The sequence below is a fragment of the Propithecus coquereli genome, unplaced genomic scaffold (genome assembly GCF_000956105.1).
Source record: "Propithecus coquereli isolate 6110/MARCELLA unplaced genomic scaffold, Pcoq_1.0 Scaffold644, whole genome shotgun sequence".
Taxonomy (NCBI): Eukaryota; Metazoa; Chordata; class Mammalia; order Primates; family Indriidae; genus Propithecus; species Propithecus coquereli.
In genome coordinates, this window is record NW_012152441.1 from 895253 (window position 1) to 917372 (window position 22120).

The following is a 22120-nucleotide window of genomic DNA, read 5'->3' on the forward strand; positions in this document are numbered from 1 at the left end:
AGATATTTCCTCCAAGTCTGTAGCTAAGTATCTTTTCATCCTCTTTTTTGAGACAGAGTCTTACTCTGTCACTCTGGGTAGAGCACAGTGGCATCATCGTAGCTCACTGCAACCTCCAATTCCTGGGCTCAAGGGACCTTCCTGCCTCAGCCTCTCAAGTAGCTGTAGCTGGGAATACAGGCTAATTTTTCTATTTTAGTAGAGCCGGGGTCTTGATCTTACTCAGGCTGGTCTCAAACTCCTGGCCTCAAGTGATCCTCCTGCCTCAGCCTCCTAGAGTGCTAGGATTGCAGACATGAGCCGCCACTCCTGGCCCTCTTTTCATACTCTTTTTTGTTTTTTTTCCTTTTTTTTCTTTTTATTATTTTTTATTTTTTTTTAAGCCAGTCAAATTTAGCAGTGGGGGGTTGAATACCAACTTTATTGACACTAATGTTAATAAGTTCTGATAACCCACTACCATCAGACCAGCCTTTTCATACTCTTAACAGGTCTTTTGCAGTGCAGACATTTTTTTTTTTTTTTTTTTTTCCGAGACAGAGTCTCACTCTGTTGCCTGGGCTAGAGTGCCATGGCATCAGCCTAGCTCACAGCAACCTCCAACTCTCGGGCTCAAGCGATCTTCCTGCCTTAGCCTGCCAAGTAGCTGGGACTACAGGCATGTGCCACCATGCCTGGCTAATTTTTTATTTTTAGTAGAGTCAGGGTCTCACTCTTGCTCAGGCTGGTCTCGAACTCTTAACCTCAAGTGATCCTCCTGCCTTGGCCTCCCAGAGTGCTAGGATTATAGGCCCGAGCCACCTCACCCGGCCTAGTGCAGACATTTTTAATTTTGATAAAGTCCAATTTATTTTCCTTTTATGGGTCACGCTTTTTGTGCCAAGTCTAAGAACTCTTTGCCTAGCGCTAGGCCCCAAAGATTTTGTTTTATGTTTTTTACTAAAAGTTTTATAGTTTTACATTTAAATCCACAGTCCATTTTGAATTAACTTTCATAGAAAGCGTGAGGCTTAGGTCGAGGTTCATCTTTTGGCCTGTGGATCTGTTTGCTCCAGCACCATCTGTTGAAACAGTGATCCTGCTTCCACTGAATTGTTTTTTGCACCTGTGTCAAAAATCAGTTGGGCATGTTTGTGGGGCCTGTTTCTGCGTTTTCTGTTTTGTTCCATTGATCTGTGTGTTTGTACCATATAATCTTGGTTACTATAGCTTATTTTCAAAATTATTTTAACTATTCTAGTTCCTTAGTCTATCCATATAAATTTTAGAATAATCTTGTCTAGACCTACAAAAAAATCTCACTGGGATTTTAATAGGAATTGCATTAAACCTGTGCATCAGTTTGGGGAGAATTGATGTCTTTAGTATATTGAGTTTTCCAATCCACAAACATGGTATGTCTCTCCATTTGCTGACATCTTCTTTGATTTCTTTCATCAATGTTTTGTAGTTTTTGACCCATAAGTCTTATACATGGGTTTAGAATTATACCTAAGTATTTCAACTTTATGAGTGATTCTAAATGGTGGTATATTTTTAATTTTTGTTTCCATGTATTCATGCTAATATATAGAAATACAATTGATTTTTGTGTGTTTATCTTGCATGCTGTGGCCTTGCTCAACTCATTTATTAGTTCTAGGAGGATGTTTCTGTAGCTTCCCTAGGATTTTCTACCTTTTCAGTCATGTCATCTGCAAATAGGGATGGTTCAGTTTTGTCCTTCCTGGTTTGTTTGTATGCCTTTTCTTTCTTTTGTTGTATTGCACTGACTAGAACATCTAGTCTCTCTTGATGAGAGTGACAAGAGCAGACATCTTACTTTGTCACAATCTTAGGGAGAACCTTTTAGCCTTTAACCATGAATGATGCTGGTTATAGGTTTTTTCCAGATGTTCTTTATCAATTTGGGGAAGTTCCCCTCTATTCCTATTTTCCTGAGAGTTTTTATTACATTGAATTTTATCAAATGCTTTCCCTAAATGGATTGATGTGATCATGTGGTTTTTCATCTTTAGGCTATTAATAGGAGATTACATGGATTGATTTCTATTTATTTATTTATTTTTAACATTGAACAAGCCTTGCATTCCAGGAATAAACTCCACTTGGTCATGGCACATAATTCTTTTTATATATATTCCTGAATTCAATTCACTAGTGTTTTGTTAACATTTTTATGTTTATGTTCCTAAGAGTATTGATGTGTAGTTTTCATTTTTCTTTGTCTGGTTTTGGTATCAGGATAATACATGGATTGGGGAGTGTCCCCTGCTCTTGTGTTTTCTGGAAGAAATTATGTAGACTTGCTTTTAATTCTTCTCCAAACATTCGAAAGGTGGAATTCCTCAGTAAAACTCCATGGACATGGAGAGTCCTTTTTAGGAGTTTTAAAATTATGAATTTAATTTCCTTAGTGGTTGAATTATCGATTTCGTACTGGAGAGTTACGGTAGTTGGTGTGTTTTGAGGCGCTGGTCCATTTCACCTAAGATGTGGAGTGGAGGAGGTTGCAGTTCTGTTAACCGCGTTCCGTAACTCTCAGCCTTTTCACGTCTGCGGGTCTGTAGCGATCCCCTGTTCCGTTCCTGTTATTAGTCATCTGTGCCTCCTCGCTCGCTCTCTCTGTCTCTTTTCTCTTTTTGGTCAGTCTTTCTAGAGGTTTATGTTTTGAAATTTTCAAAGAACCAGCATTTTGTTTCATTGATTTTTCTGGTTTTTTTTTTTTTATTTTCAATTACATTTATTTCTGTTCTGATCTTAATCATTTCCTACCTTCTGCCTTGGGTTCCTTATGTTCTTCTTTTACTAGGATTTTAAGGTTAGAGCTTAGATTATTGAGTCTGATGGCTTACCATTTACAATGCGGCAGATTTTAAGCACGCCTACCAAAGCCTATACATTCAAATCAGTGGTAGCCCACAGTGGAATTGCCTTTGGGGGATGTCCACCTTGCTGTTTAACTGCTCGAGGACTGGGGAGCGTGCTGCGCCGGGCCCTGTGCTAGATTCCCCTTTTCCTGCCAGCTGCAAGCCCAGCCATCATAGCAAGTGGATAATGTAGCCCACATGGGTGATTCCAGATGGGTAGAGTTGACAAACGTCTGCATAGAGCTGGCTGCAGGCAGGCCCAGTCCCAGGTACTCTACAAATAAGAACGGGGGTGCTCACATGTGGTCTGTGCTGTGATTGGGGTGAGTACCAGAAATCGGGGTCTCCCTAGTTACACCTCCAGGGCTTAAAGGTGTGTGGGATATGGCAGTGAGGTGAAAGATGGTCTCTTGGAGGCCGCAGTGCAAGCCAGCATTTCAGTGTTGACAGCTGTATTTAACGCACAGTTAGTCTCGCATGTCTTGGTTCCCACGTGTGTGACGCAGGCTTTCTGAAAGCCTTGTCATCTGTGTGTGCTCTTCGCCCCACACATCTCTTTCCTTTATGGACGATATCATTATCTCACTTATTGTGAAGTTTTAAACGTGGGTTTTCTGTTTTCTAGTAATGCCTCAACATGTGTGTTCTGACTTGCAGCAGCTTCAAAGTGCCATCACGGGCACCATCAGCCCCCAAGGGATCGTGGTGCCAGCATCTGCGCTGCAACAGGGAAACGTAGCCATGGCGACCGTGGCAGGTACGATGACGGACAGATGGACACTTTGTCCTGAGCTTTAACAGAGAAAAGGTCCTGTATGTTAGAATGAGTATATACATATGATTTTTTTTTTTTTTTTTTTTTTTTTGAGACAGAGTCTCACTCTTTTGCCCGGGGCTAGAGTGAGTGCCGTGGCGTCAGCCTAGCTCACAGCAGCCTCAAACTCCTGGGCTCAAGTGATCCTCCTGCCTCAGCCTCCCGAGTAGCTGGGACTACGGGCATGCGCCACCATGCCCGACTAATTTTTTCTTAGTTGTCCGATTAATTTCTTTCTATTTTTAGTAGAGACGGGGTCTCACTCTTGCTCAGGCTGGTCTCGAACTCCTGAGCTCAAACAGTCCGCCCGCCTCAGCCTCCCGGAGTGCTAGGATTATAGGAGTGAGCCACCACGCCTGGCCTACATATGATTTTTAATGAATGCTGGTTCATGATAGAGTAGTGTTAGAAGCTGGTACTCTTTGCCGATTTCTCGTTAATTCTCAATAACAAATATTTTATGTAAATTGTGTTTCTCTACAAAAAATATATTGGGAAAAAAAAAAGTATTATATGGGAGTTGAAAATATATAGTGAAAACCAATTGTCATTTTCAAATAACATAGTTTTAAATTGTACTTCTAGCAGCACCCAAAATCTTAAGTTGTATTATTGCTGATAATGAGATAAAAATGCAGTCTTAGTCTTAGTCTTACTTGTAGAACAAAAACCTTACAGGAGGGGGCCAGACTCCAGAGTTCCCTGGTGCAGGCGGAAGGTTGTGAACATGGCGTCATGAGAATGGGATGGGGCGTGGGGGCGGGGGAGAAGTTTACACTGAAAAGCCTCGCAGGGATAAGAGAGCACCATTGGTTTGAAAGCATAGCTAGGAAACAAATATTTACTGCTTAGTGTGTTTGGCTAAACTTTTAGTATGTGTTCGTTGTGGGAAACAGTAGAAAGCAGAGGCAAGGCAAAGGAAGGAGCCCTGCACCCCGTCGGCTGGCAGTGGCGCTGTGCGTGCTGTCAGGCCTGGTGCCCGTTCGCCCCGCCAGGGAGTTAGTTCTGATGATTTATAGGGACAAGTCAACTGGCAAAGTATTGTTGATCATTTGAAATGATTAAAACACTCATCAAACTAGCGATTTTAGTCCTTCTATAAGTACATCAAGGAGAATGGTTTTAAATCATTAAGACTTCAAAGTGGTTTATTTTTCCTTCTCCCTTTCTAGGTGGCACAGTGTATCAGCCTGTCACGGTTGTCACCCCCCAAGGCCAAGTGGTCACACAGGCGCTGTCCCCCGGGACGATTAGGATCCAGAACTCCCAGGTGCGTGTGCCATTCAATGGGAGGCTGCCGGGGGCCAGGGCTGCGTACGTGTGGGGCACAGGCAGAGCAAGCTGGAGCCGTCCCCCTGCGTGGAGACCCTTGCGTGTGTGGCGATCTCTAGTTAATCCGAACGTCAGTGTTTGGTTTCTTTGCGGTCTTCGTCTGCCTCACTGTAGAGAGTGCGCAGTTGGGAAAATTCTGAAGAAGCAGGGAAAAAGTAACTCATAATCCCCTGCCGCCCTGGAGCAGCCGCTGTTCCATTGTCAGTGTCGGATTCTGTGCTTGTCCATCAGGAGGCTGGAGGTCCTGTAGGCGCACTCTTCCCAGTGTCCCCAGGAGGGCACAGCACAGCCGCCAGGCTGGTTTTCCCGTGCAGCAAGCCTGGCCCACTCCTGCAGCGTAAGAACGTCCTGCTGGGCCGGAGCCCACGTTCTGAACAGCTGCTGGGGCCTCTCTGCTGTGCCCGCTGAGCCCGCACAAGGCTCTGACCAGTGCGCGTTGCCCGGTCTCATCTGCAGACATTGATGTGTTCTTTATGTTAGCTTTGTCTTTGACCCGCACAGGTATTTCCACAACCTTAACAACTGAGTCCCCAGCCTTGGGGTGTTGGCGTTTTATTGAACACAATAGCAAATACCAGAGGGCCTGGGCGGGGCCTTCAGAGATCACCAGTGCAAACACGCCATGGGCTGTAGGGACCGCCCAGGCGCTACCAGTGCTGTCCCTGGGTTCTGGGACCAGCCTTCTTTTCTGTTTAAAATATCTGTGAAAATAAAGCGATGTCTGGTTTGTGGTTTTGTAGTCTCAGATATACTCTTTTAGAGGAAACATTTTAAAGTCAAATGCTTTACTTACATAGTAGAGGTTCATTTGTCTCGTTAAGAAGGAAGTTTTGCTGGGTGCGGTGGCGCGAACGTGTAATCCCAGCACTTTGGAAGGCCAAGGTCAGAGGACTGCTTGAGCCCAGGCGTTTAAGACCAGCCTGTGCAATATAGAGAGATCCTGTCTCTAACTAGATTTTTTTTTTAATTAGCCTGGTGTGGTGGCTTATGACTGTAGTCCCAGCTACTTGGGAAGCTGAGGTGGGAGAATAGATGGAGCCTGAGAGTTCAAGGCTGCAGTGAGCCTGGGCGGCAGAGTGCAAAAAAGGGGAAGTTTTCTAATTAACTGAATTAAGTTGCAAGCCTACAGAGTTTGAAGTATTGCAGTAGAACACTTTCTCACCTGAAGTTCAAGGTGTGACTCCCTCCAGCCCGCGTAGATAGACTCCAGTGAACGTAATGCCCTGGTTGCCGCCTAGGAGCTGCCTCTGCTTTGGTCTGTGCAGTGCCCAGCAGGTCACTGTGTGGCTTCTGTCCTCCGCGTCGCACCCCCGTGTTGTTTTTCTGTTTGTTTTTCAGAGCTGGGGTCTTGCCGTGTCACCCAGGCTGGAGTGCAGTGGCTGCTCACAGGCGCGATCATGGCACACTGCAGCCTCCCACCCCTGGGCTCAGGCGAGCCTCCCGCCTTTGCCCCTGCCCCCAGCAGCTGGGACCTGGCTGCCCCTTGGAGTTTACTGTTTCTCACACGGCAGGGCTAGGAAGCCAAATCAGCAAGCCGATGAGCGGTCTGAATAGCGAAAGTAGGAGGATTTGGTTGAGGGTCTGGGGGGAGGTGTTCTTAGGATAAAACACACACATGATACATGCAATTCTGTATGTAGCCACTTGGGCTACTCTGGGCTCTTTTTTCCTTCTTTTTTAGCCCGAGTTTGGGTTCTTGCTGTGTTTCGGATAAGTAAGGCGGGTAGCTCACCGATGAAGGTTTCTGCGTTTTGTGTCAGAAATTATCAGAGTTGGGTTTGTCAGGAAAATTGGTGATGGTCTATTCCTCCCGCGTTGCTGTTTGACGGTCCGCGTTGTTCCCGGTGAATCCCCTCAGTAGTCACCGTGAGAGTCACAGAATGGCGGCTGTGTGGGTGGCAGTCATAAACAACCCTGGAAACCTTGTTCCCACAGCGGTGTCCAGTCTGTCTCTTGGGCCCCTGCCTGGTGGCCGCGTGTCTGGCTCTCGCAGTAGCCACGCTTCCAGGTGATGTGCGCGCAGCCTAGCTGCCACCCAGGCGCGGGGGACCCCGCTGCCCCTGCGTGTGGGCTCTCTGACCTGCCCGCTACGGGGCTGTGGGCGGGGTGATCTCTCCCAGGCTGTCTTACTGAAAGTCTTTAATCTCGCTTCTAGTGCATTAAAAGCCCATTAAAAACCGTTTTTGAGAACATGAGAACTAACCAGGGGGTGAGATGTCCTTGGTTCCCTCTCCCCACCCACCTTTCCCAGGCAGAGTCTTTGTACAGCTGTTACTCATACGTTTTTCTTTTTTGCCTGTTTCCTCTTTATGGTTATTTTTAATGTTTTTATCCAGTTGCCGCGTGTCGTAGCTTCCACCATCACAGATGCGGAGGAGCCCGGAACAGATCCTGACAGCTCTCCGCCTCCCAGGCCCGGCCAAATCTTTTAGCCACTTTCCATTTCCATGTGGGAAATCTCATCTCCTAACTCGCCCCTTGTTCTGGCTTTCGGTCGTGGAGAGGAGGGCGATGCGCTTCCTCACGTGCTCCATGTCCACGCGTGTCGCAGCCCAGCCCGCGCCTGCCTTGCCTATGGCACCGCTCTGGTTCCAATGGCTTCTTTGCCTGAGTTAGTCGTCGTTTTGTGTCTTTCCATTTGCTGAGCCGTTGTATCAGGGGCCAGGTCGTCGCGGCCTTGCCGGCAGCCTCTCAGCAGCTTTCCGTGGGTCCAGCAGCCGGGGACGCACAGTGCTGGGCGGCCCTCCCTGCAGCTCCCCAACCCCTGACGCCGGGGCCACCCTCTGCGCCGGGGCGTCGTGGACGGAGCTTTCCCTGGATGTCACCTTGAGGGTTCCCTTTTATCTTCTGCTTTCTTGGCTTTGCTCCCTCCCTTGAAACTTCCTCAGAAAATATGCATGAGAAATATATATTTTTTGAGACTTTGCAAACCCACAAATGACTTTATGTGGTCTCATATTTGATATGAGTCTGTTTGCATGTAGAGTTCCAGGTTGAAAATCCTTCCCACGTGGTGTTGGGAGGGCATTGCCTCCTTGTTTTCCAGTGGACGGTGTTGCTTTTGAGAAGGTTGTTATTCTTTCTTCAAATTGTTTGCATTTTTCTCCTTTTTTGGATGCTGCCCTCTTCTCGTCGGTGCTCTGAATGTTTCGGCGTGGGTCTCTTTCATGGGCTGTGCTGGGCCCTCTGTGTCCTTTAATCTCAGAGTCCTCAGTTCTGGTGTGTCCCTGCAGTTTTCTGTGGCGGTGCTTGCCCCACCCCAGCACGCACGCTCTGTCTTTCTCAGGCTCTTATAACTGAACATTAGACCTCCTGAACCGACTCGCTTGATTTTTTAAAAATATTTTTTCTTCCAATTGCCATTTTTTTCCTATTTTCAGAAAGATTTTGTTTTACTTTCCAACCCATCTATTGAGTTTTAACTTTCCAGTGTATTTTTAATTTCTAAGAGCTTTTCCTTGCTTTCTGTTGTTTTTTTTTTTTTTTTTTTCTTTTTAATAGCATGCAGCTCTAGGTTCATGGGTAGTTGAAATTTTCTTTTGGTTCCTGCATGCTCTGTGTTTCCTTTGCATCCCAAAATTTATTCACTTTGGTCTCTGCTTTTTATGATAGAGGCTTTCAAGTATTTGGGGACACGTGGCTGTCTTTGTAAATTTAGACACGAGCTTCCAGAAAGTTCTTTGGTGCTTCTCAGGTGCTGGGCTGTGGCCAGCTGGCTTTTCCATAGGCTGACCTCCAGATTCAACCGCCCGTCAGTCTTATCTAGTTCAGTTTCTCCAGAGAAGTACTCTCCCATTCCCTGCTCGGAGCAGGAGCAGGCAGGGGGCTCCCATTTTGTGTGCAGACCTTCCTTACCCGCTTTCTCTTTTCTTTTTATTTTGTGTGAGAGATGGGGTCTCACTGTGTTGCCCAGGCTGGTCTTGAATTGCTGGTCTTGAATTGCTGGGCTCAAGTGATCCCCCTGTCTTGGCCTCCCACAGTGCTGGGATTACGGGCATGAGCTGCCATGCCTGCCCTCCTTGCTTCTTTTTTTTTTTTTGGTATTTGTTGATTGTTTATTTATCAAGAGAAATTATTGCTCAGCCCACCTATGCATAGCTCAGGAGCACAGGTCAGTGACAAACTTCTATGTGAATCAACCCAAAGAAATTCTTTATATTCCAAAATCTCTTTTCACTCTGGAAGATACCAGCCTTCCTCATCTCTTCAAAATCTTTCATAGCATCATAATTTCCATAGAAATCTGTATATGCTTTCTTTCTTGGTTCAGCCACAGCAAACTTGTAGAAAGCTGCAACCCAGGAATACAACGAATGCGCCAACAATGTGAAACCGCAGGGGGCCGCGCATCTGAGGGTTCGTCAAAGCACTGGACACCATGGACAGTAACTACTGTCCTTGATGGGCACGCCAACCTCCACGCGTCCTTCTGGCTGAGGGAGAAATGAACTGCCCTCGTGCTTCTTAAACAGACTTCCAACCAGTGCCCCGGCTTCCAAACGCCCCGCCGTGTCCCGTCCCCAGGCTTTTCTGGAGTTGAGCGGGGCGCATGGACTGTCCTCTCTGGGCCCTCAGCCAGCTTTCCTTCTCTTGAATTAGTCCTCACTCCAGACCCTGTGGGCAGCACATCAGAAGTCGAGTGTCGCTGTGCCTATCCAGGAGCCCAGGTTTGCTTTAACCTTGAGCCGAAAAAGTCAACGCTGAAGCACGTGTCACATTTCATTAAGATCATCATCGTGTATTTGACTGAGACAAGCACAGCAGACAAACTAAAGTTTGGCCCTGATGCTTTGGAACTCCTTTTAAAAGCTCATTTCCATTCTTTTCCCTGTATGCACAAACTTCAGCTGTCGGCAGTTCTTAACACAGTTTGCTCTCAGTCCTTAAACAAACACATTCATGAAGTAATTGCTCCCTCAGTAATCTTGAGTTTTAAGATTCAAGATATTAGTATCTCCTTTAAGGTCATAAAATTCAATCCCTGTCGGCTGTCTCTTTAGAGGTTGGTTTTCAGATTTTTGAAGAATATATGCAAAAAGGTATAAGTCCAGAGGAAGTAAAGGTAAAATAATATAGTAAAAATTTCTCCAAAATAAACGTCTAAATCCTTAAACCATGTTTATGAATGCAGTGTACTGAAATTGACCTGTAGAATTTATTAAGTCGGTTCGTATGTAAGTTCTCACATAGGCCTGATCTGTCCGTGCTGTGGGCCCTGGAGGACGAGTTTGCTTCCTTCCTTGGTCTGTGCAGGCAGCAGTGACGACATCGTCTCTGCACGTCCCAGGGAGGGGGACACGCCGTGTCTGGGAGAACGTGCCAGGGACCGAGCATGGCCTTGTGAACAGGTTTTCCTTCATGCTTTTCTGATAAGACACTTACAAAGAAGTGCCAGCCTGGTCCTTTTCTTTTAAATAGAATTGAAGGAATGTAGTTTGTCCTTCCTCAGTGCCTGCCACGGTGTCTTAGAGGACAGGGCGTCGCCCTCCTGCTCCGTGTCCCTCCATCAGCCTCTTGTGCTCTGTGCGTCTTTCCCCTCAGCCCACCTGGCACAACTTGCTCTCATCAGCGCTGCTTCCTGGTGTCCCTGTCCATTGTCACTGGTTGCTTGAAGTCTCCGTTAGCCTAGGAAATTGATGTTGCCCCCTCACTACGGGAGGCATAGGTGGGAGTGGGTGGTGGCGAGAGGACGTGGGCTTCACCTGCCTTCAGAGCGACCTTCTTAGCACCCGTGCCAGGCGAGGGGCCTGTGCAGACTGTCACTAGAGTCAGGACTTACATGTAGAGGAGCCAGGTCCTCGTAGGATCAGCGAGTGCAGGGCCTGGCGTGTTGGCTTTTGCTGTAAATAAGTCACTGATCTGTAAGAGCTTGGCTACTTCCTGCATCCGAAGTCGTACGCTACTTGGGTGTGTCTTGTTTTCTATGTTTTCTAACGTGATTTCTCAATTGTTTAAAAGCTTCAGTTACAGTTAAACCAAGATCTAAGCATCTTGCATCAAGATGATGGCTCATCGAAGAATAAGAGGGGAGTTCTGCCGAAGCACGCCACAAACGTGATGCGATCGTGGCTCTTCCAGCACATCGGGGTAAGGGCGCGGACCGTGCAGTCAGCAGGCCCCTGGGGTGCTTGCCTTCTGGCTTGTGTGTCGCGGAAAACATTTACTCACATAGGCTAGCAGGCCTGGCTTTCGGTATCCATACTTTGTGGAGTGTCTGTGGCGAGTGGAGCGTGGGGCAGAAGGGCGGGTCACCAGCAGACGGAGGCCTTTGCTTCAGGAACTTAAAATGCAGCGAGGGATCCCACGGTGAAGGGGAGCGCGTGCAGCCCACGTAAACTGTGCGCGTGCCCCCTAGGGCGGCCGGGGTGAGGTGTTAACTGGAGAAGGGGGCAGACAGAAGACGCGTTTGGGCAAAACCGGGGAAAGTCGCTGTGTTTTGTATGTTGGATTTGAAAGGAAGACACGACAAGGTTACAGATACAGGTGTGGAGTTGAGCGTACCACCAAGGGTCAGCGATGGGCGTGTCTAACGTGACTCGAGTCTGGCCCAGCAGGGAGCCCTCGTTAGTCCAGGGCGCCCCTCCCCTGAGCACTAGGTCCCCCCAGCTGCCTCCCAGCCCCCGCTCTGGGGTTGTGGTCTCTGTTGTTCTGTTTCCACCAGTGAAAGATAGGGAGCAAGACGTGTCAAGAGGAAGAACAGCGCAGTCTCTGCGCCATGTGCCTACTCCTGGAGATTGGTCCTACAGAGGTCATTCATAAGCAGTGTACCAAACATTCCAGCGATGTCTGGTATCATAATGGGAATGGTGGCTCACGCCCGTAATCCCAGCACTCTGGGAGGCCGAGGAGGGAGGATCGCTCGAGGTCAGTAATTCGAGATCAGCCTGAGCAAGAGCGAGGCCCTGTCTCTACTAAAAATAGAAAGAAATTAGCTGGACAACTAAAAATATATAGAAAAAATTAGCGGGCATGATGGCACATGCCTGTAGTCCCAGCTACTCGGGAGGCTGAGGCAAGAGGATCGCTTGAGCCCAGGAGTTTGAGGTCGCTGTGAGCTAGGCTGTTGCCACGGCACTCTGGCCGGGGCAGTAGAGCGAGGCTCTGTCTCAAAAAAAAAAAAAAAAAAAAAAAAAAATTTATATATATATAAATGGAAATGAGTTGGTATATAAACGAGGACATATCAGCTTGGTGGACTGTGACACGACTAGCTAACAGCATAAGCGAGGGCTGTAAGCAGCAGGGCACTTTAGGGAAATGACAGCGAGTGAAAGAGCAGAACGTACGTATTTTTAAATATATTGTGATTATCACAACAGTAAATGTGTCTGAATGTAACGGTTAGAGTACAACACAGAGAAATGCTGGGATTGGGCAAATATTTTTTCCCTTGTAGGTTTCCCTTAATATTTTAATAATTTCTAAAACAATAAACCCTATTCATAAGGTTCAGTTAAAATATCACTTCTTTCCTACGAAGCTTTTCCTGTCCCATTGCGCCCCCACTTCTTTGCGGTACTGTCCTCCCTGTGGTTTTCCAAACACACCAGGGCAGCCCTTACTACCATTTGGGTTTTTCTGGCTAGTATGCTCGTTTGCTGCCCTGTTTCTATTTTATGAGCTTTTTATTTTTTATTTTTATTTATTTATTTATTTTTTTTGAGACAGAGTCTCACTGTGCTGCCCGGGCTAGAGTGCCGTGGCGTCCGCCTAGCTCACAGCAACCTCAAACTCCTGGGCTCAAGCGATCCTTCTGTCTCAGCCTCCCGAATAGCTGGGACTACAGGCATGCACCACCATGCCCGGCTAATTTTTTCTATATTTTTTTAGTTGTCCAATTAATTTCTTTCTAATTTTAGTAGAGATGGGGTCTCGCTCTTGCTCAGGCTGGTTTCGAACTCCTGAGCTCAAACAATCCACCCACCTCAGCCTCCCAGAGAGTTAGGATTACAGGCGTGAGCCACCACGCCTGGCCTTATGAGCTTTTTAAAGGGCGAGAACAATATTTATATTTCCATAACTTCGAGCTCAGAGCCACACACTCATCTACAGACACAAACCTAATCGCACTGTAAACTGGTCTGAGGAGACAGGCAGGTCGCAGCTGAGACCAGTCCAGTGCTGTTCCCTCCCCACTGCCACGTGCAGTGGATGGCTCCACATCATCCTGGGTGTTCGTCTAGAGTCAAACCAAGGCGAACTCCCACCTTCTTGCTGTGTCGGTGCATTCACTGTCTTGGGTTCTGGTTGGTCCAAAATCAGGCACTTGCGGTGTGTTCAGGTTTTAGAGTAAACGTCTTCTTGTTTTCCACATGTAGACAGTAATCAATCTTGGAGAAATGGTTTATTACTGTAGATAGAAATCATTTTCCTTTGGTACGTCTGTGAATTTTGCTACTTATAATTGTGGTTGAATTTTGCTGTTTTAAGTGAAATGTTTGAATCACACGTAAAAGAAGGGTAATACAACAGACACTCCCTTCCCCAGCCCTGGCTTCAGTGCTTTGCGGACAGCACAGGTTAATCCAGCAGAGATCTGGCCCCAGGAGAGCCCTGATGGCATCCCTGTCTGTTTATTCTCGGGGTAGCGATCCCCCTAGCATGCCTGGCCATTCCTGCCTCCACCTGCTTCCTCAAGTGTGGGGTGGAGGGAAGTGCCTCAGTCTCCTCATCTGTAGTAATGGCAGTCACCGTCTCAGGAGGTGCTCGTGGGGAATCCGTGAGTTACTGCAGAATGCACCTGGGGAATGGAGATGTGCTGTGTGTTGCTCGGCCAGAACTCATCCAGGCACCTACTCTAAATGGATGCAGTTTGTGGTTCACAAATTGAGCCTCAGGACGCTCGATACGAAATCTGCAGATTGTATGAAGTGCTCAGAATGGCGCCTGGCACAGAGAAGCCATCATCGCTGGGCGGCTGCTCCTGGTGCTGTCTGTGGCTGTGGTTATTGTCATCCTTGAACCTCAGATGCTGTGGCCAGTCACGCCTTGGCTTGTGCACTGACCAGCTGCTGCAGCACCAGGACGTTCTTTGGTGGCTACTTCTGTAGGACTAGAGGTAGGTTTTGGCTAGAAGCCTATCGCTCTCACAGGTTTTTAGTGATGATTATTTGATTCTTATATTTTGCCTGGATAATCTTGATTTCCTTTATAAAAATCAAAGGTTGTGGTAACTCTCCTTTTTGTTTTCAGCATCCCTACCCAACAGAGGATGAGAAGAAACAGATTGCTGCTCAAACAAATTTGACCCTGCTCCAGGTCAACAACTGGTAAGGCGCACTGCTTTCCGAGACTGGCCTGTTGCACAGTGGGGCACTGGGAACCCCGGTACTGACACGTGGTGCAGTGGTGTTGAGAATGTGAGTTCTTTCAGCAGGCAGTGCTCTGTTGGCAGAGTGCTGGAACACGAGGCAGGGTGCTTAAGAACAAACCAGCGCCCACTTTCAACCTGGGTTTTTTTTTTTTTTTTTTTTGAGACTCTGTTGCCTGGGCCAGAGTGCTGTGACGTCAGCCTAAATCACAGCAACCTCAAACTCCTGGGCTCAGGTGATCCTTCTGCCTCAGCCTCCCAAGTAGCTGGGACTACAGGCACGCACCACAGTGCCTGGCTAATTTTTTCTATTTTTAGTTGTTTGGCTAATTTCTTTCTATTTATAGTAGAGATGAGGTCTCGCTCTTGCTCACACTGGTCTTGAACTCCTGAGCTCAAATGATCCTCCCGTCTCAGCTTCCCAGAGTGCTAGGATTACAGGCGTGAGCCACTGCGCCCACCCTCAACCTGAGTTTTAATTATCACGACCTGATTATGGACTCCTTCCTGTGTCCTGCTTGGCTGACTGAAATGTCTCCTTGTGGTGTTACTGCCCGGGCCCCACGTTGATTCAAGCCTGTGCTGTGTCGGGGGGCAGCTGAGAGCAAGGAGTCCTGAGCGCTGCTGCTCTCCTGCCTTTGAAACCTGTGCCACGGGGCGCCTGGGAGGGTTGCTGGCAGAGAAGCACCCAGGCGGACACTTGCGTTTATTGATAAAAGCCTCCTCTTGCAGTTCTGCTGCCACACCTTGCTGTGACACTTGGACCCTGGCCCTGTGTTTTCCTTACATAATTACTTAATGCCCATTGCTAAGTGGTGCTGGGGTTTACGGTGGGCTCCATTGTGGTCATTAGTCATCTCACTTTGATTTACTTATTGTTCAGATATAGGACGCAATTTCAGCTTAATAACATTGGCATGCATAAAAAAAAGCACAAATTCTGCCACTTGTAGACATTATCTTTTTATTTTAGCTAGGCTAAAATGTAAACTTGTTGAAGTTCCAATATAAACAATAAAATCTTCCTTGTGCAATTATATATGCAGGAGGCATATTTTGGTATTGCATTCAATGTTTTTATTATCTTGCATTCAGGCTGTTATTTTAGATTTGGGTAGCAATAACAGACCATACTATTTGAGTTATTACCTATTCAGTCTTTTTAATAGTGTTAACAAGAATTTAAAGGTTCAAGTATATAGTTGCTGTGAAGTTTGTAGCATACTGAGCATGTGTAGGGTTCTTTCCATGTAGTCTTATGTTGAAACGCCACATTTTGGTTGAGTCATAATAGTGATCATTGGGTCGAATGGGGTAGATGTTGGCCACAGAGGTGCCTCTGTGGATATCCAGGTGTTGTAGTCACCTTTTGTTCTTCATTCATGATTTCCTTGTGTTCCCTAACGTGCTGCTCTGTTGCATTAACAGAGTTCTTAACCAGGTTTAGTATCAACTTTTAATTTTTAAAATTAATAACAGTTTAATAACATTACTTTTTAAATTCCAGATTTCTAAAATCTTTTAGTATCTATAGCTGCTTTTACTTCTTGTGACTTTCTTTCCTTTTATATTTACAATTACATCTTAGAGTAGTGAGATTGAACACATCTATCGTTAGCTTGTGCCTCTGCCGAGCAGCAACTTTGAGTGAGAGAGTTAAAGCAGCAAGCGTGGAGCGGCGGCAGCGGGCTGTCCTCCGAGGCGGGGGCTGGCGTCTTTTACTCCCGGGTCTGCTTTCCTCCTCACGCTCGTACTGCGGGCCAGCAAGTCACTGTCATTTGTTAGTAACTAGAATGCGTCCTTGTGTAATTTTAGATATTTTTTAATCTTTATAATTTTAAAATTAAGCAACCTTAGAGCGGGTCCAGTTCTAGCTCTGTTGTTTTGTAGGTGGGGGCATTAAAAGAGAAGTGGTCACACAGTGACAAAGCCGACTGGAGTCCGAGTCTAAAAGCAACGCTTTTGTTTCTGTGGTACCATGAACGGGACTACGCAGCTATCCACAGAGGTGTAGCTTTTGACAGAGTAGCGTGTGTGACTCTCGCGAGAGGGAACTACCTTGTCACTCACTCTACTGAACAAAGAAGACAGAGATGGGTCCTTAAGCTTGGTCAGGATGGCTGTTTTTATGCTAGGGTAGGGCTCTGCAGGACTCTGGACAGGTTCTGGTTTGATGTTGTTTTTCCTTCCGGTGCTGTTCGCTCTGTAGCAAAGCGGCCCGAGGAGAGGCGCACGGCAGCGCGGCAGGAGTGCGAGGCCAGGTCGTGCCTGCCGCACACGCCCCTGACTGCAGGAGGAAGAGCGGTTTGGGGATTTAAGTCTCCCCCTCGCACCAGCACCCTCCCCGCACTTTCTCACATTTAAAGGCGACAGCTGGGGGCACTCAGAGGGATGGAGATTGAAGAAAACAATCTTGTAATTTTTTTAAGATTGCTGCCTTATTCGTTGGACATGAAACCATGTCTGGCCTGCCTTGCCAACCTGTAATTTGTGCTGGTCTCTTTCTTCGTGGGGTCGTATCGCCAGTGTGAGTTCTTGGTATCACAGCGCAGCTGAAGTCCATCGCGGATTTCATCACTGCCAGGACGCTGGCACTGCTAGCCGTGTGCGTGGGACCATTGAAAGACCACGGCCTTGGGCATCTGGGAAACGGCTCGTGGTTTGGAATAGTCTTTGGAAAGGTGAGGCTCTTGCCTCAGATCCCTGTTTTGTGGTGACCCGAGGCTAGAGTTGGCAGTCACGCTCGTTTCCTGAGACGCAGCGTTGGTCCTTATTTAAGTGAATGATTTTTAAAATAGCAGGCCCTGTTTTTCTGGACTTCTAGGTAATAATTTAGATAATTGAGAATAACTTTGATTCCTCTTAAGTACTGAGTATAAGAGAAAACGTGCGACACGTGTTCGTGAGAGCGTCGCTGCTGCGCCGGGTCCTCACGAGGCCGTCCTGACTGCGGCTCCCTGTCTGCTCGCAGGTTCATCAACGCCAGGAGACGGATTCTCCAGCCCATGTTGGATTCCAGTTGTTCAGAGACCCCCAAAACCAAGAAAAAAACGGCTCAGAACAGGCCAGTTCAGAGGTTCTGGCCCGACTCCATCGCGTCGGGAGTCACGCAGCCCCCGCCGAGCGAGCTCGCCATGACGGAAGGTACGGGCGGCGGGGTGGAGATGCAGGAGCCGGGGTTGGGCGTTGTCAGCTGTGGGCTTTAGAAAATGCCGTGAACCGAAACACTCGCTTCTCTCTCTGCATCTGCAACGAGGAACGTCACGCCGGAGGCGCGTTAGAGGGAGCTCCGGGTAGGAGTGAGGAGCACCCGCCAGAAGGAGAGCATTTGCAACATGGCACAGAGCTGAGATCTTTCATTCCGTGTCAAAGACAGTCCCCGACAGCATGTCCTGCCCTTTGCTGCTATGTTTTGCTTTTTGGTTTCCTCCGACTCTGGGTGCAGGGGCTGGGAGGTGGCCCCGTCCTTCCCACGTGACTTCTTACCCTTCTTAGTCCCTGCCCTTCTCTTGCTGCTGTTTACTCCCTGGGACCCCTGTCCCTCCTCCCCGAGTAGGAAGCCAGTCTGATGCGTTTCACGAGTACCCGTCTGTAGGAGTTCTTCACGTTTTGGATTGTTTTTAAGTGTTGTAAATGGTGGTGTCATCTCATTCTGCTTCCTACTTTTCTTCATGCAGTAATGTACCGTTATTGAGTTAGGGGAGTTTGGGGCCGTGGTTTTATCAACTGTGCTTTCCGACCCCGCTTCTTTCAGGAACTTGAGCTGCCTATGTAGTAGGTGGTTAAAGTTTCACGTTACTCATGCTCTTTTCAGTTTATTAGATTCTTTGTGTTTCATTGTGGATGGTTTCTGTTACTCTCCATTCTGCTTCACTCATCTTTTATTCTGTACTGTTTAATCTTGAGTTAATCCTATCCAGTGTGTTTTTCATCTTAGACATTGTCATTTTCCTCTCTCCAGAGGCTCTATTTGAGTCTTTTATATCGTTCATGAATCTACTTAGGTTTTGAAAATAGAGTAGAGTTCAGTAACTGTGTCGATGTCCTTCTCTGCTAATTCCAGCATCTCTGTCAGTCCCGGACCAGCTTCCAGCTGGCCGATTTTCTCCTCCTTGTGCGTTTTCCTGCCTGTTTGTCCTGTAAACCCGAGCGGACGCTAGTCACTGTGAATGTGCCTTGCCGGGTGCGGGCTGTGTTTGTGTTCCTGTGAGTCTTCCTGAGCTTTGCTCTGGGGTACAGTTAGGTCACTCGGGAGCAGTGTTTGGCGGCCCACACGCGAGGCCAGGCCTTCTTGGGTTCTTGAGCCTGGGATGATGAGCTTCCCAGGCTGGCTCTGTGAGCACTGCACACCCTGCTCGTCATCTTTCCAGACAGTTCCTCCCCAGCCTCAGGTGGTCTCCTTGCACAGCTGTGCTGACGGTTCTCTGCTGAATGCGCGGGAGACTTGCTATGGGGGTGCTGGTCCTGCGGCTGGGTGGGGTTGTGATCGCACCTACGTCGTTTCCATTTGACCTCTCGAGTTGTGTCGTACGCATTTAAAGCGAAGTTTTCCCAAGCGCTGCTTTGCTTTCTTCATTTAGGTTTTGGTAGGTAGTAGTCTCATGTCATATTTAAAGAATTTATATTCACGTCTTTTTCTCTGTTAATCCAAGAACTAGTCAGAAAGGTATCACTCTCTCTCTTTCTCCTGGCGTCTGATCGTCTCCAGAGCAACACTGTCACCAGCTCCCTGCACGTGCTCCAGTGCGTCGACGATGGGGATGAGTGACTGTGCCCCCAAACCCTCAGACAAATGCTGGCAGTCACGCTGCCTCCGCCTGCTTCCGTCGCTCACTGATGGGTCTTGGAGGTCTGTACGAACCGGCCTGTCGGCCCACTGTGTTGTTAACAGCAGCACAGCACCTGGTTCCGGGTCTCTAAGCTGGGCCCCGCTGGTCGCTGTTTGGGCCGTTTCCATCCTTTGCTACTGGGCTGTACGACAGGGATCAGCATGTTACAGGGTTTGCTTTTTTTTTCTTTTTTCTTTCAAACTGATCTTACTCTACTTTATTACCCTTTTTGTTTCCCCGTTTATATTCCTCTTGTGCTTCCTTCTCCTGTGATTGGGCTTCTTTTCTTCTCCCTGCAGCCCTCTCTGCCTCGTGACCTGCGTTCTGTACAGTCCCGAGCTCCACTGACGCCATCCTTAGGCCAAGACCGTATTAGCTGAGCATGGTCTGAGGGCCAATTCCAGGAACGCTTTCTTAAATCCTTATCGAATGTTCCATAAACATATAGAGGTGTTTCCATTTTACGTCACACAAGCAAACGGTGCTCCATCGAGTAATAAAGTACTGATGTTTTTCTCTGTAAGTGCTTATTTAAATAGTGACAAACTTGTGTCCCATCGCAGGAGCTGTTGTAACCATTACCACACCCGTGAACATGAACGTGGACAGCCTCCAGTCTCTGTCCTCGGACGGGGCCACCCTGGCGGTGCAGCAGGTCATGATGGCGGGGCAGAGCGAGGACGAGTCTGTGGACAGCACGGAAGACGACGGGGCTGCGCTGGCCCCCGCCCACATCAGCGGGCTCGTCCTGGAGAACAGCGACTCCCTGCAGTAGGACAGCGGCGCGGACTCACCTGACTTTTTATAGTTTGCACAGCAAACATTTTACACAGTTTTATTTCTAATATGTTTTATATGTAGATATAGAAGAGTGCACTTTTGTATTTCATAGTAAGCTTACAGCGCGTCTTTGCAGGTGCAGCGACTTCTTTCAAGTGTGTGTGTGCGCGTGTGTGTGTGTGTGTGTGTGTGTGTGTGTGGGTTGGTTTTTAAAGAAATTCTCTGAAGGTTTAACTCTAGAAATGTGACGAATGACATACCCCTCCCAGGATTAGAGTAAGGAATAGTGCTGCCATTTTCTAAAAAATTACGCAGTTTTAATTTAGTTCTGTGGTTCACAGCAGATCTCAGTGGGCTGGTTATTTGTGTAGCCCGTGGATTTGAAAGAAGCTTCTGCACCTGAAACTGCCAGTGTGAGGTGGCAACGACTCCCCGCGTAGACTGAGTGTGATTTTGTAGTGAGTGATGGCGGTTTAAACCAGTCCAGTTCTCTCATGCTCAGTGAGCCTGTTTCATTTGCTATATATAAAAAGAAACTCCTATTTTTACCTTGCTGGAATTATTGGATAAAAAGCTATTTTTATAAATTCATTATGAATTGGATTATGACTATATTGAGGATAAAATTTCTAGAGAAGAAACAATACATGCTTGCTATTTCAATTTGGAATGTTCTGAATTGACCAAATTTAATGAACCTGCCCAAAGTCAGCCACCATTCCATGGTCCTCTGCTCTCGCAGGGTACTGATTTACATTTGCTACCATAAAACAAAAAACGAGTGAATCAAATTTTGATATCTTCAAACCTTTCTTTATATGTAACACTCAGATTGCATTTTACACTTGATCTAAACATATATCTAAAAGTAATTGCTAACTAGGTCTTCAGGTAAGTGAGATGGAATGGTAGCCGGTAATTAGTTCAGAGCGCTCCCCATACATATTCCAGTCTAATCTAAACTTGACTACAGTTACATGATTGTTTTACCATGGTAGCTGTGTACTGTTTTAGGATTTTTTTATTGGAGATATGCATAGAATGTTTATCATAAACTAATATAAAACGTGCTCTACCCCATTGGCTCAGAGCTGGGGTAAATAGCAAACATTCGAACTTCGTTCCATAGTTAGCAGACACGCTCACGCGTGAAGTTGTGGCGGTGAGCTGCGGCGGAGGCGTGACGGCGGACTCCCGGCTGGTCAGTTCACACATGTGCAGCTGCTCTCCTGGCGTCATTATTTTCTTGTACGTTGTTTCAGAATTTCCAGAGCCTTCCCTTCTCACTGATCGCATGAGATTTGGAATAATTTTTTCACTTCCAGTTCCTGGTACAAGACTTGGAATGATTTTTAGGACTTCTGTTTTCTGGTAACAAGACGAATTGAGAGAGTAGGCTGGGTTTTGTTTTCTGTGGTTTTGATTTGCTTACTTAGGAGTGGGGATTTCTAGGCACAAAGCAGCACCTTGTTTCAAACAGAATCCCTTCATATCATCTCAGATGGGATGCTGAGGTCCCCTTTGTTTGTAAAGGACAGTTACAGGGTTGGGAAAGTCATCAGTTCTGAGATTCAACAATAGTGATTGGTTATAAACCAAGGTTGTGTTGAGAGACATTTTCAGCCAGTGCAAATTCTTTTCTGTAACTGATTTTTCCCCAAAAATATGTTAATTAATCATAAGGGAATACTTCCTAGGTAACTCTGAAGTGAGCAAGAAATACATAGAAATTTCTTTAAAAATATTTCAGGAGCTATAACTTAAAGAAAAACTTGATTATTAACTCTTTTGGGGAGAGAATAACATTTTGCATTCCTTATTTATAAACAGTTTGTAATATTTTAAGTCAGGTCTACACAAGTCTAAACCATCATTTTAACTCTACTGAAGTCCCAGCTTTGTTAGACTTAAAATGAGCACATGGGAAAGCCAGCCAGCCTTCCTCCTTCCTCCCTCCTCCCTCACCCCATCTCTTTGGCTGCTGCTCTGTGGTGTAGATTAGTGGAGACATTCACAGAACTTGTGGATCGCTCACTGTTTCTTCCCCCATGAGAAATCATGTTTGCCGGAGCAGCAGATGGTATTCAGGAGTGCTGCCCCCTGTAGTCCCGGCGACTTGGTAGGCTAAGGTGGGAAGATCGCTTGAGCCCAGGAGTTCGAGGCTGCAGTGAGCTGCGATTGCACC

At 47.0% G+C, this 22120-nt stretch overlaps 1 protein-coding gene across 1 annotated transcript in view; it reads left to right on the top strand.

Annotated features, from left to right (window-relative positions):
* PKNOX1 (PBX/knotted 1 homeobox 1) overlaps window positions 1-20076 on the top strand; it is a 67725-nt gene extending 47649 nt beyond the window's left edge. The window contains exons 6-11 of the mRNA XM_012659983.1: window positions 3528-3627; window positions 4857-4954; window positions 10975-11103; window positions 14209-14285; window positions 17298-17470; window positions 19719-20076. Coding sequence (XP_012515437.1) covers window positions 3528-3627; window positions 4857-4954; window positions 10975-11103; window positions 14209-14285; window positions 17298-17470; window positions 19719-19930 — 789 coding nt within the window. The 3' untranslated portion in view covers window positions 19931-20076. The remainder of the gene's footprint in view (window positions 1-3527; window positions 3628-4856; window positions 4955-10974; window positions 11104-14208; window positions 14286-17297; window positions 17471-19718) is intronic.
* The last annotated feature ends 2044 nt before the right edge of the window (window positions 20077-22120 follow it).